Source organism: Astatotilapia calliptera, chromosome 15 (assembly GCF_964374335.1).
Source record: "Astatotilapia calliptera chromosome 15, fAstCal68.1, whole genome shotgun sequence".
Taxonomy (NCBI): Eukaryota; Metazoa; Chordata; class Actinopteri; order Cichliformes; family Cichlidae; genus Astatotilapia; species Astatotilapia calliptera.
Window position 1 is genome coordinate 36,886,588 of NC_137436.1, and position 14,069 is coordinate 36,900,656.

Here is a 14,069-nt window from a genome sequence, read left to right on the forward strand (position 1 = left end):
GGTGTCTTTTATACAGATGATGAGTTCAAACAGGTGCCATTCATACAGGTAACGAGTGGGGGACAGAAAAGCTTCTTACAGAAGACGTTACAGGTCTGTGAGAGCCAGAGATTTTCCTTGTTTGAGGTGACCAAATACTTATTTTCCACCCTGATTTACGAATAAATTCTTTACAAATCCTACCATGTGGATTCATGGATTTTTTTTTCACATTCTGTCTCTCACAGTTGAAGTGTACCTCTGGTGCAAATTACTGACCTCTGTCATCATTTTAAGTGGGGGAACTTGCACAATCGGTGGCTGACTAAATACTTTTTTGCCCCACTGTATATATATATATATATATATATATATATATATATATATAGTCATTTGAATTTAATACACACCAGGAACACTCTTATAGTGTTTTTTTGTAGCCGGCTGACTGCCACACTGTGAGGCCTTGCTAAATCATTCAACAGATCAGTCCAGCCTTTGTCATTTCATGTTTGCTCACATTTGTACAAGTTCCACTGTGTGTTTGATCCTATGACAGGATAAAGAACAAGCACTCATGGTCATTTCTCACTGCTGTTGGTGACATGCAGTAGTAAAGAGAAAGAAAGGCAGAAAAAAAAGAATAAAATTAACAAGCAAGGGACAACAAACATAGGGACATGAGACCGGGCAAGACAGAAGGCAAATGACAGGCTGTAGCAGTTAATCTGCTAGTTCAATGGATTTCTCTTCAAATGTCAGTATGAATGGAGCGTATGACTGGCAAGAGCAAAGAAGCAGCTTGCTTCAAAGCAAGAGGGAAGAAACATCTGTTTAAATTCTCCATATGAGCAAAGCTCTGGTCCTTCAGTCACATTTTTTTAATAAAAGCAGTACAATATCTCCTGGTAAACTTTGCGAATTTATTTCAGAATAAATGTGGTGATTTGCCTCAATGCACTTGAGGACAAAGTGCAATCAGTTTCAGTGCAACAATGGATTAATTACGGCATGAACTAAGGCCTGTCCTCAATGGCTGCTTCGTGTTATGGCATCGTTTGGTTAATTCCTCATAATACACTACATATGGGCATTCTGGCAATTCAATAGTATAAAATACCAGCTGTGTTATTTCGTTTGGGCTGCCAAAGGGAAAAAAAATCCACCTTGTAAAACTGTAGTATCTGTTCAAAATTAAGATTTTGCACACTCTGCATTCTTGGACAAATGGCCCTCTGTTTTTCTGTTGGGACTATGCTTCTAACCTGATGCAGCCACTCTGTGTAAAGGTTAGAACTACAAATACGTGGTCCTTTTTAAAAATACTGATATATAGTTTATAGACCAGAGGACTACATGTACTCCATGTACAACACAGATTTGCTTCTTACTGGGCACTAAGGTCAGAGAAGGCTTTTGCCAGACTCGGTGCAGCGCTCTCCCATCAAGTCCTGATTGTGTTTGTGTAGCATTTGCTTTGGGTGGTGTTGCTACTGCGGTTTAAATATCCCTTGCATTATCACTGTGCTGTCACCCCTGGCCAGGTGGAGAATAATAGGAGATAATGAACTGTTTCAGACCCCCCCCCCCTCCCACACACACATGCATACATTTCCAAACACACACACACATCCTCAACACCAGCTGTTCATTAACCAAAGTATGCAAAACGAAACCGCCATCCAGCACCTCCCCTGACTATCAGCCCCTCCTCCTCCCCCTATTCCTGCACCTCGCTGTTCGGGCCTTTTAAAACAGCCTTATCTGCTTCGCCTCATCATCTTCTCCCCGATCCATCCTCATCTCTTCTACTTTTGGCACATTTCTGCCTTCTTCTACCTCATTCTGCCTCCTTTCTTTTCTTCTCCCTCCTATTATCCAACTCAGTCTCCTTCCATCAGTTTACTCCCTCCGTCCATCTGTTCAACAATCTTGCACCGCTTCTTCTGCCTTTTTATTTATTTTTTTCTTCAAACTCTCATTTACCTGTTACTACTACCATAGCACTATTTGTTATAGTTTGTAGTTCCCACTAGAGGCAGTACTGGCTGCTTCTTCACCCATGCTCAGAATCGACTGTGACCTTGTCTTCATTCAGAATCGCGGAATTAAAAGGACTCCCCCTGTACACAGTGCACACGCGCTCGCCAGAATCTATTGTTGTAAAACATTTGTCGAAAAGCAATGTTTTTGCAGTGCAAGACAATCAATAATGCATGACTTCTCAACTCACTGACAGCCATCTGATTGGTCAGAGGCATATTCATGATGAGCAGTTTCGCACCTTTGTGACTGCACACACTCTCTCTTTCTCTTTTTAAAATGTGCCTTTGTTTGTGTGCGATTTTGAGAATCACTGAAGACCGAGTGAGTCTTCTATGTTTGCTTTGGGTTTGTGTATTTAAAGACAGCTTGCTTTGTGAGTGCTTGTGTGTGTGTGTGTGTGTGTGTGTGTGTGTGTGTGTGTGTGTGTGTGTGTGTGTGTGTGTGTGTGTGTGTGTGCGTGTGTGTGTGTGTGAGAAGCCGAAACACAAATCAGCACATGGCATTCTGATGCATTGAGATTTCTTGTTAGGGCTTCAGGCACCATCTCCCACCAACTTCCTCAAAGACCCCCAGTAAAAGAAAATAACACATTTAGCTGCATTTTTTATCTGTCCACCCACTCACTATGCTGCAGCATGAGTGTCTGAGTGCTTTATTTATTCACTGTTTGAGTCTTCATGCTCTGAGAAAAACTGTAAGAGCCTATAATCTTAGAAAGAAACCCCAACAATCAGGCGACATGTCTGTGAGCAATCACTTGGCAACAGTGGGAAGGAAAAATCCCCTTTTAACAGAAAGAAAGAAAAGGGTTTTTTTTTTCAGAGTTTGAGTGATACAAGATTGGACAAAAACAAAAAAGGAGTGGAAAATGCTGGAAGTAGTTCTTACCTGTTGGCCAGTGACCAATAGGATGGAGCCCTCCTTGGCATGCACCACCTGGCGGAAAACGTGGTCGAGAATGAGGAGTTCACTCCAGCAGTTCTGCAGCAGCTTCATCTGGTCATCCACCTGATTAGAGATGCATATACAAAAATCCACATTAGGCCAGGTGTTTATTTTTCCGCTCTTATAAAGCTGTAACAACAGTCTCTGTTGAGACTGAATGCCAGATGTACAATACCGTAACTGTCATCAGTGCAGATTGCATGTCTTTCATTGCACTCCTTTATTACATGTTATTTAGACGGGTTTGCAGTCATCAACACACAGAGTTGTGTGTTCAGGAGGGGCGTAGAAAACATGGGATGTGCAAACTGTACAAAATGTGTTTAATGTTCCAAAAATTAAAGTCTTATATCTGTAAGTCACTGAAAACAAATCAAGTTTTAAACAGGAACTTGTAAGCAAAGTCACACTGTTAAAATTTGTGGTTAAGATTGTGTCATAAATACTATAATCATTTTACAGGCTCCACGATCAGTCTATGAGGTCACCTGCTCTAAACATTTTTACTGCACGTTGGGTTTTTTCCAAATGCTAAAAATGCCTGTTAGAAAATCCAGTCTGTCAAATAATCTGAAATGTAGAGCGGTGATAATATTGTACAAAGACCTTGAGAAATAAAGGCTACAGCCAAATAGTATAGAGCCACCCACAGAAAAAAAAAGCGCTGAAAAAAGCTGAAGCACTTTGTCAGCCGTAGCGGCTTGTAAATATCACAGGCAGCTGTTTGCCGGGTAAGCTTTCTCACAGGTCAATCACTATTGATCAGTAGCGTACCACAGGCATTTTTTTCCCAACCTTACACAAAGCTCAAAAGTCCCCTGTATGCACTCTAAAGCTTTCTCATGTGAACCTTTCCCCACACAGTTAAGCACTTTGCTGCGTGCCTGATTTAACAATGTTGCCAGGTTTATCTGTTTGCCCATTGCCAGGAGTTTCTGAGTGATTCCACAGATGATAATGATTAAATAGTCCACCCCCCCCCATTTGTTTTTCCCCCCTCTAATACCAGCCGTCTGCTCCCAGGGACCTGACAGGTAAACTTTGGAAGCTGACACAGGTGAAATAGTGGTTTTGGGAACCAAAACAACCCCCTCCATTGTGACTGCTAGTCTCTTCCCATGCCCAACCGTGTTAATCATTACTCTACATAGCTAGACTCAAAAAAAAAAAAAAAAAATGGAGAACACAGTGAGAGGGATGGAATGAGGAAAATGTATAAGTAGTTCTTTCTTTCTTCTCCCACCTCTTCTATCAGTAAACAGTGTGCACTTTGTGGCTTTGCTGGGAATAATGTGTCTTTCTGAGCACACAGGGGTCTGCTGCTTTGAGTATGTGAGAACTGTCTGTGAGGGGCATCCAAAGCTTGCAGTATGAAGAATGTGGATCGATGGTGTATCGCGGAAAGGTTTGAAAGGAATGTCTTTTTCTTTTTGGTGCTCCATGGAAATCATAAAGGGTTCAGATTGTTTGATATCAAGTGACCTTAGTTACTCATTTCATGTCAACAACTTTCATTCCACCTTTATTACCTTGTATGACACGACACTGGATATGGCCTAATCTGAAGTCTATCTCTTGTTGATTAGGCCTGTTTTGACTGGTGATCTGAGGCTGGTGGCAAACAGTGTTTGTTTACCTTCCACCACAAAGACACAACAATAGACAACACACTTGGTTAGACGACACGTGGGCTGCCTGACTATTCTTTACTTGCACGGCAGTTGTCATTTGGTTGCTGTACTCCTCCTGATTGGAGTTACTATTTATTGTTTACCTTGATATAGAGCAGCTCTTTGTATTTGTATTTGAATTGTCGCTCCCCTAACATAGTTTTTCTTTTCAAAAGTGATTTGGTTTTGTTTTGACCTTAAAAACAAGCATTTAGTGCTGACATTACGCCAAAGTAGGAAGGATTTCCTTTTTTCTGTGAGATTTGTTTGATCACATCTTTTTGTTGTTAACCAAAAAGTGAGATGTGAGTATCTGGCATCTCCTAACATATTTATTACATCATTTTCTCTTACTACAAGGTAAATGTCATTAGTTAAAAAAAATCATATTTGAATTCAGAAAAAGTCCACATGGAGGGGATCGTTATGCTTCTAGCACACTGTGATGGAATAAAATGACGCGTATACGAGAGATATGGCACGGTGAGAAATTTGCCTTGAAACGTTTCATGTCTCCCACTTCTCTTTCATCAGTTTGGCAATGCTGCTCTGACTTTTTCTAGCATTTTTGACAGCATCACAGGGTCTGTCTCTCTCCCGCCTCCTTCCTATATACATCTATTTTTGCGGTTCCACTCTGGTAGTCACTCAAGTGCAAGGGAAATGCCTTCATTAAAACCATCAGAAAGCAAGTAAGACGCTCAAAAGAGGGTGTTTTCTATATTGTGCCCTAATCCAATTCTCTTTATCTCCCCAACCTCAGGATGTTGGAAGTGTGTGTGTGTGCGTGTGTGTACGAATGATTACATGTAAGGCCCAGGCTCTTCAAAGGACTCCACTGTATGTCACTGGTGCTGGCAAGTATCGGGATACTCATCAAAGGCCTGTCCTCACTCTGCCCGCCTGGAAGCTCTTCTCTGACAAGAGTCCTGGGTCATCAAAGGGGGGCAATGGGAGGCTAGACTGGGGCAGGGGACACCCGCTTGGAAGAGGGGGACTGGTGACAGATAGACAGGCGTGTGGGCGGACCAGGGGTACGGGGTTCAGTTCACTGACCTTTTAAGTTCCAGTGACACGAGTCGTTTCCCTGACAAGCTCTTCCTTTGCTCTGTCAAATGAGCAACAGTCACGGTGCCTGATCTTACCAACACTGCTGCCTGTTCGCTCAGATAAAATGAACTTTCTGACACGACATCGACAACCAATTTGTCTTGTGTTTTACACGAGGGCAAAAGGGCCGAATATTATCTCTGTGCAAAGAAAACGCAGTCAGAAAAAAAAAAAAAAACTGGACGACTGCCAGCGGCTGATTATAAACATTGCCTAGTTTAATGTATTCACACCTTCGTATGGCGCTGCAAAGTTCAAATGAGCAGTTTGTGTGCTCCAAAAGAGCAATAAAGCAGATTTATATAGTGGTTTAATTCCTGTCTCACCACATAGTCATGGAGTATTTAGATAAGGCTTCTAATTGCCAACCGTTTCCAGCAATGATGACGCATAGTAGGAAAAAAAAGCTGTTGTTTTTCCTTGATTCTTCTTCTTTATCCCTTCCTCATTTCACCAAGACATAAAAACACTTGCTGCTAGGCTGATGTTCTTTACTGAAATTGGTTGCTTCCTCGAACACTGTAAATATAGATATTGACGTCAAGATAACTGGCACGATGATTTCCTTAAATACATAAAGGCAGCTAACACGAGTTACAGCCAGGTCATTCAGTGCTAACAGATGAAAAAGGAAACATTGTTTGATTAATAAGTCAAATTGATGTGAACACATTTTGGTAAGTGTGCGTAGCAACGGTGCTACACAAGAAGTTCAAAGTTGAACACATTCTGCAAAATGAATTTTTCTAAACAGAAAAGTTGAAAAAATGTAATACTGCTGGTGAGGCACTGTGAAGAGGAAGGAGAGAAGTATTTTTCAGGTAATAATGGAATTCTCTTTGAGATTTTAATTTCCACTAGCATCAGACTCAAGGTAATAAAATCTGATAATTACAGGCTGGTGAATGGACACAGCAGCAAATACTTTTCATAGCACATGAAAATACTCCACATGCTCACTGTAAGCCTAACCAAAACCACCACAGACGAACAACAGGAAGGTCTTGTTCTTGAAATTCTTACCAAATGCCAAAACCACGCTCTGAAATTGGTCAGATGGTGATTTAACGTTGCTATCATTTTGTGGCTAAAAAAAACATAAATGGATTTGAGCCATATGAACTTAGCCATACTCTATGAATTCAAGAAATAATTTAGGGCAACATGCATGAAAAAACACTTCTTCTCCTCCTTCAACTGTACGCATTTGAACAATCCCAAGTTGCCACCTGTCCTTGGATGAAGCAAAACTCATTACAGGAATTTTGCTTCTGAGCTTGGCGCTCATGCAGAAAACAAGCTCCCGAGAAATTGCTTCAAACTGGCCTCAAAATACACATTTACAGGTGCTTTTCAAGGTGTGATCTAGTTAATATTTTAATATCATCACCAATTTTTGGTTAAGAAATGAGAGAAATTCCGAGCAGGAACTTGTACTTGCAGCAGCCAGTGATGAAAAATACATATCCTCCAAGAAACCAATTTAACACCTTTATGATCGTTCAGGCGAGTGGGATCAATGCCCTGGATCAATCGCTTAGCCCATAGCTTTTGTTCAAAACCACTGGCTGAGATTAATGGGATTTTCCAGAGAGGGGGAGAGAGAGGTAGAAAAAGGAGAGCCCAGTTGAGAAGGGGGGAATGGAACTGCCAGACAGGGAATGGGAGAATGAGAAAAGACTTGGGGGAAATTGAGAAAATAAAACATAGTGATTAAGAGCAGATATTCCCTCCATTTCTAGGCAAATGTAAATTAATTGGAAATGGAGCATTCAGATGCTCGCTGACAAAAGTAATGTTTATTCATAGCCCCCTGCTAAGAGTAGAGCAATTATCACGCTGCGTCGAGTCAAAACAGGCCAATGTACGAGAATCTTTCTCCCCCTTTCTTGAGGCCGGGTTTTGGTCTAGTGCCACGAGCATTGTTAAGCTTCGTACGGTACGGTGGGCTTTAACGAGAGTACACAGCTGGATCTGATTTTAATAAGTAGTTCCATTTTTGATGTGGCTTAATGAACAGATTAATAGAATCTCCTTCTGTGGAGCCTTAATGAATGGAGAGAATCGTGGTTTTTTTTAACACAGGGGGGAGAACACACACATTCGCAGACCGTGAGTTTATTTGCCTCAAACGACTCGTACATAAACAATAGCTGTGCTTCTATCTTTCCTCTATCTCTGTTGGACAAGAATCAATGCTGTCTCGGAGTACTACAGGTGAGATTTGAAGCTGACATCAATGCCTGCGCGTCTCTAGCAGCCATTCTTTGGTGCAGTCCTGTCTTGGCATCTGTTCGCCTTGAGCCAAACAGGCCGCGTATTCACCTGGGAACGGGCATTAATTTACCTAGAACCGTGCCTGTTGTTCTCAGAGTGTGGCAAACACTTAATTACGCCGAGCTTGACGGTGTACCGAAGCTCGCTTCCAGTTTAGCTCGTTGATTAAATTGAGGAGCGACGTGTTTTTGGTGTTTTTCTTTTTGTGATTTGGACAAATTAGCCAGCAATGTATCAGGAATCATAAAATGGTTTATATTTGTTTTACTTTTAGAGCACACACAACCCTGATGACCTGAGATAAAACCTCACTATCAACCTGTTTATTTCTTTATTGCCATTATAACATCTTAACAAAGACCAAGCTACAATAAAGGCACAAAAAAATATATCAGGTCACCATTTGATACCATCTAGGCAGCGTCTTGTTTTAGGTCAAACGAAATAGCACATGCCTACTGAATCCTGCTGCAAATCATTTTTGACATCCTTAACTTGCCCAAGCCACAAATAGAGTTATATCCATCAGGAAAAACAACAGAGTGAGTGACAAAATCCCCTGGATGTTCCAACAATGGTATGTGAACTGGTGGGAAGGCCGAGACGGATGGACAGTGTTCACGATCCAGATGACGTCCCCCTTTCTGTTCATGCTGCAGAGTGAGAATAGAGGACCGGTATTCGCTCGTCTCACTTTAACAACGTCAGCTTATGCTTATCGTGGCCCTCCAGTCCATGTTCGGCCTCGATCCTTCGGCTGGCACAGTGATAAGAATGCTGGGAAAATGAGCAGGTGGCAGGTGCTGCTGCTAGTCAAGCGGGAGGGGGCTACACAGAGAGCAGAGGAATGATAATACTGGTGGTAATGCACCCAGTGAAACTAAATTTGTCAAACAGCAGACAAGCTTAAGGAATAAAGCAACCAGAGTCAATTATTTCCTACTCGGATATGTATTTGTTGCTTTTGAACTGATGCTTTAAGTCCCTTTACAGCTGCAGACACGTAACTGAATGGCTTGAACAGCAAATAAATGAAAACATTTAGCCATTGCTGAATTAAACCCAGGGGTTACCTCAACTATATACAAAATGCTTGTTGTTACACTCTCAACTTCACTGCAGCTGTGTCTATTAAACCTTAGGTTGACACAAAAGTTCAGCACAAAGGTTCACTTGGCCTGGTTGTGCTATATAAGATATCCAAGCCAGAGTGTCACCTTTATCTATATTTTACTATTTTATTATGAGAATGCTCCTTCGTCCAGCTTTGAGCTGCCCTGCGACAGTATGTGACACTATATACTGTATATATATACATCGCACGAATGCCCATCAGCATGTCTATAGCACCTGCTTGTTGTATGCATCTATCTTTAATCCAGCAGATCAGGTAATGGAGAATGCCGATGGGTTTATCTCCAACTGAGCACACAGAAATCCTAGACTGTTATTATGTCTCTTAAGAGCCATTGAGATGCCACAGGCCATCTGTGAGCTCAGAAAATATCACACAAGATGCAGCAGGCCTTGCATCTTTCTTTCACTCCAAAATGAAAGCGCTTCTGGTGGAAAAGAGGTTCTTTATTATATCAGCTTGTGATGCGTGCTTTAAAATTGTACATGCTCTATTCATTTGTTTTGCAATCAGTCGAGCACAGTATTTCTAGTCTCACCATAATATAAATTCACTCACTGCAAGTAGATGTAAAGGTTTTTCAAGAGAAGTGTAGAAAGTAGAAAGTGCAAATCTTCTTTCCTCCAAGATACTATTCAGTGCTTAGTCCTCAGCAGTGCAGAAAAAACAAGCCGTTTCTTTTCGAAGTATTTTTCTTGTAATGCCTTGTAATTATCTACCTACCTAGATGCTTTGAATGAGCATTTGTGTGTCGCTGCATATGCACTTACTGTGTGTTGGACTGAGAGCGAGACTGAGAGGTTTGTGTGAGTGGATGTATGCTGTCCTCTGTGTGTGTGTGTCAGAAAGAATTCTTTGTGTTTCAGCGTGCGTGTGCCCCAATGTCTGATCGATATTGCTGAGGCACTGTGATTGATTGGTTCCCACGGTGACCGCATTAACGGACTCCGGAGGCCGACCTCTGACCTCTACAATACCGCACATTCGATTGGCAGTGCTCTTTCCCTCTTCCCAGCTTCGCATCGTTTCGTCTCTACACATTATGGCATTTGTTTTCTTGTCCAGGTCCCGCATTGAAAAAACCCCCCAGCAAAACAAAAACCGAGACAGTGATTGGGCACGGACTCTTTCCCGCCCTGCCCTTGCTCACCCTGTCTTCTTCCATTCCGCTCCGAGTACATGTGTCCTGAGCCTTGTTGAGCTGAGAGGAAACAAGACACGGGCCTGACGAAGCTGTGCACGCTTGCCTGGGCTTTACCTCAACACACACTGATGCCACTAATACAGGAAACCACTGTAAACAGTGTAACAGTGTGCTTAATAAATATGTAATTAATACATTATTAACATAAAAAAGATGTTTTTAACAGCAGAAACTTGATACAACAACTGCGCACGCAGGCTAGGAGAAGTGTGGCACTACATGCTAGAGAAAGAAAAAAACAAAGCATGTCTGCGGGTCTGGGTGCTGCAATGGGAAGATTGTCTTGTTTTCTCAAGGTCGCTGATGATGGCAACAAACACTCCTCTCTGTCTGATATCAGCGCAGGGATTTGAGGATGAACCAAGAATGCCCAAACTTTCCTATTCTGTTTTTACTTGATGCATAAGCATATGAAAGATGGAAAAATCAATAAGGCAAGAGGAACAGACCAGTGAGAGGCCAGACCTGAATTTCAATAGATATCTTTTCATGCATGCAATGTTTATTGTTGTCTGAAACAACTAGACTGTTTACTAGACATGCATAAAAAAGTCTTGTAGGTAATGTCAGCCATTTTTATTTTATAAGTATATAAATAATGACTGAAAAAAGTTGTATTTTAATCTTGCACGAGGTTCAAAAACAGGGAGCTGCAATAAATTTTATTCCGAGAGAGTGTGAGACATGTAGGTAGTTAATGAGAAAGAAATGTATGTACTGTTGCTTAATTTCTGAGGAAAGTTAATCCATGAGCGCATGACTTCGAGGCACTATTGTTTCCAAGGTACCTTAGAAATAGATAACTTAGCCCCACCCCAGCCTGCGTGCACACACAAACACATACACACAGACTTGCACAGACACACGTATGCAAGAAATCTCAGGGCTTAGAGCTAAGAAGCTATCAACTAATTATCAAAAACACAGAGAAGCCCTGATCAATTATTCACATGAACATTAGACCGCTAATACACATGCAGCCCAGGGAATGGCATCTCCCAAAAGTAACCCTTCCTTTTACACTCAAACGCACACACACACACACACACACACACACACACACACACACACACACACACACACACACACACACACACACACACACACAGGCACACACAGGCACACACGCACACGCAGGCACACACAGGCACACAGGCACACACACGCACACACACACACACACACACACACACACACACACACACACACACACACACACACACACACACACACAAACACTTGGATGCAATCACGTTAAGACCTACATAGTTGCAAATGGGTGCCAATAATATCCATACCTACATGAATATTTCTGCCTTCCTGCTTCTCCACTCTCCCACCCCACCTCCTCCATCAAATGCAGTGAGAAAATGCATGCCATAACAAAGTCAAACGAGTAACGCCAGTAGACTCTCTATAAGGTTCCTGGCTGGGAGGCACTGACCACAGAAATCCTATTGATCCATCAGCAACCCCCCAACCCCTCGTAGATTCTTCAAGCACACACAAATACACACCCCGAGCTTAATCTACAAGGCGATTCCAAGGCATTAAGCCCCAGCCATTGGATTTTCACGCTGTGCAATCATTATTTGAGCTAATGCTGCAATTTATGACTAGGTGTTTGTGTGCTGGGTGTGAAAGGCATGTGGAGGGGATGCATGGTACGCTGGGGAGTAAAAGACTGCGAATATATGCAAGTATGGATTTGACTTTGTTGTGATTGTGGGCTGGCTAAAATTGTGGCTTTGGATTTGGTTTAGTGAAAGGTTATGACAGTCAGATGTAAATGAGAAAGATGGTTTAGGCACAGGAATCAACAAACAAGTCACAAAGTAAAGGAAAAATCCTTTACCTTTTACCCATAAGTGAAGACATCCTTCGGTCTCGTTATGCTGTGGAGGAGGGTGGGGGGTAGCGTGGATTTGGCTCGATTTAGCCCCCTCAGAGCTAAGTGTCATCGCAAATCAATGACAGAATGACAAAGCCCTCATCTATAGGGCCTTAGGGGTCAGTTAATAGTTTGATGAGTATGAATATTATGTAAATCATAAGCTATGAATTTTCTAGTCACCTGATCTCATCTGCTCTGGTGGATTTGAGAGCAGGTTAGACTGCCCCCTCCACCAGCATCAAAATCAAAGAGCAAAATACAGGAATATCTTTTGGAAGAATAGCATCCCGTTTAGAGAGTACCAGAGACCTGTCGAATCAATGCAAACGCATACTGAAGTTGCTCTGTTGAAAAGTGGTGACCCTTTACATACAAAGTAAAAACCTCTCTGCGTATGTGTAAGTGTGCCCTGGTGTAACTGTTTGTGTGTGCGTGTGTGCGACTTCGATTGACAGACGCTGGAAAATTTGCCAATAATCCTTGTCTGGATGTCTGGATGTTAAGAGGAAAGGAAGACACGCAAAAGAGGAGCCAAAGAAGACAGGAGGCTGAAGCCTTCACCCTTTTGTATTATTCAGAACAGCAGAGACATTCTTCTTTAACTTGCTCGTTCTTCCTCTCCCACACGCAGACAGACATATACCCACAGACACACACATATGCAATATACCTTAACCCAGCATAGAAGACCAGAGCTGTTTTAAAATGCACAGACTGACGCTGTGATGCTTTCTGTCTGAGAAGGTGGGAGACACATATTCCCATTAGTGTGTGACGCGCTGGGGGAGGATGGGGGTTTTTTCCCCCTTGTTTTGTTTTTTCCTTGGGGGGTTGTAATGGGGTGGTGGATTTTTAAGAAAACAGCTGTGAATCCACATTTAAATGTGGCGCAGCTCCAGAGATCACTGGGATCAGAGCCCTTGATGCACAAATTAAATATCTGAATTGCTTAATTGAGCCTTTCCAGAGCTCTTGTGATATGTAAACCGCCGAACTCAGAGGAAGACGAGGTATCAGAACCGCAGTGCCGCAGAACAGATGGGGCCCTGCTTCTCCCTGAAGTGCATCTCCAGGCCTTCTCTGACAGAAACTGCCACGAATGCATCTGGATTTGGAAAAAGATATCTCTGTATAGCATGGCTGCTGCGGGCCTGGTGGTGCGGCTGCTCATGATGGGAAGTGCAGTGCAACATGTGGCGTGTAAAGCATTGCCCTGAGGGAAGGTGAGACTATGGCTTGCCACCTGAAAACCTTGCATTTTTTTCAGCTTCACTGGTTAATTTCTAGAGGTTTAATGACGTTGTCGACACCTCTCCCAACAAGTCCCCTTTCGGCATATTTGGTTTATTGCTCGTCATTGTTTCAGCTTTGCCCGAAAAGCCTTTTTTTAATCCCCTTCTGAGAGGGCGCAATCCGAAAAGAACGCAGGGCCTGTAATGGCTATTATTAGTGCCATGCCTTTATTTCACATGTATGGAATCGTTTATCCGTGGCTCGTGCCAGGTTCGCACTTATGGCTTTTGGGGAGAACAGAGAAAGAGACTGACAGATTGTGAGGTGAGCAAGAGGTAATGGTGTGAGAGTCATAAAAAAGTCCTGGTCTAGTGCAAAAGAAATAAGAAAAGCAAGAGCAAAAACCGGCAAAGAAAAGAGCGGCTAAAGTAGGAATAGGGAACAGGTGCTTTTGTCCTACTTTGGCGGGAGGGCTTGGGCCGTTTTCTCGGCTGGGTCGCTGGCTGGCGTGCAGCCTCGTTGAAATTTCTCGCCCGTTGTCATAACACAGCCACAGTGTCTAGTGTTACTCCGACG

At 42.6% G+C, this 14,069-nt stretch overlaps 1 protein-coding gene across 1 annotated transcript in view; it reads right to left on the bottom strand.

The window, feature by feature from the left end:
• nr5a2 (nuclear receptor subfamily 5, group A, member 2) overlaps positions 1 to 14,069 on the bottom strand; it is a 73,907-nt gene that overhangs the window by 31,978 nt on the left and 27,860 nt on the right. The window contains exon 5 of the mRNA XM_026193904.2: positions 2,914 to 3,033. Coding sequence (XP_026049689.1) covers positions 2,914 to 3,033 — 120 coding nt within the window. The remainder of the gene's footprint in view (positions 1 to 2,913; positions 3,034 to 14,069) is intronic.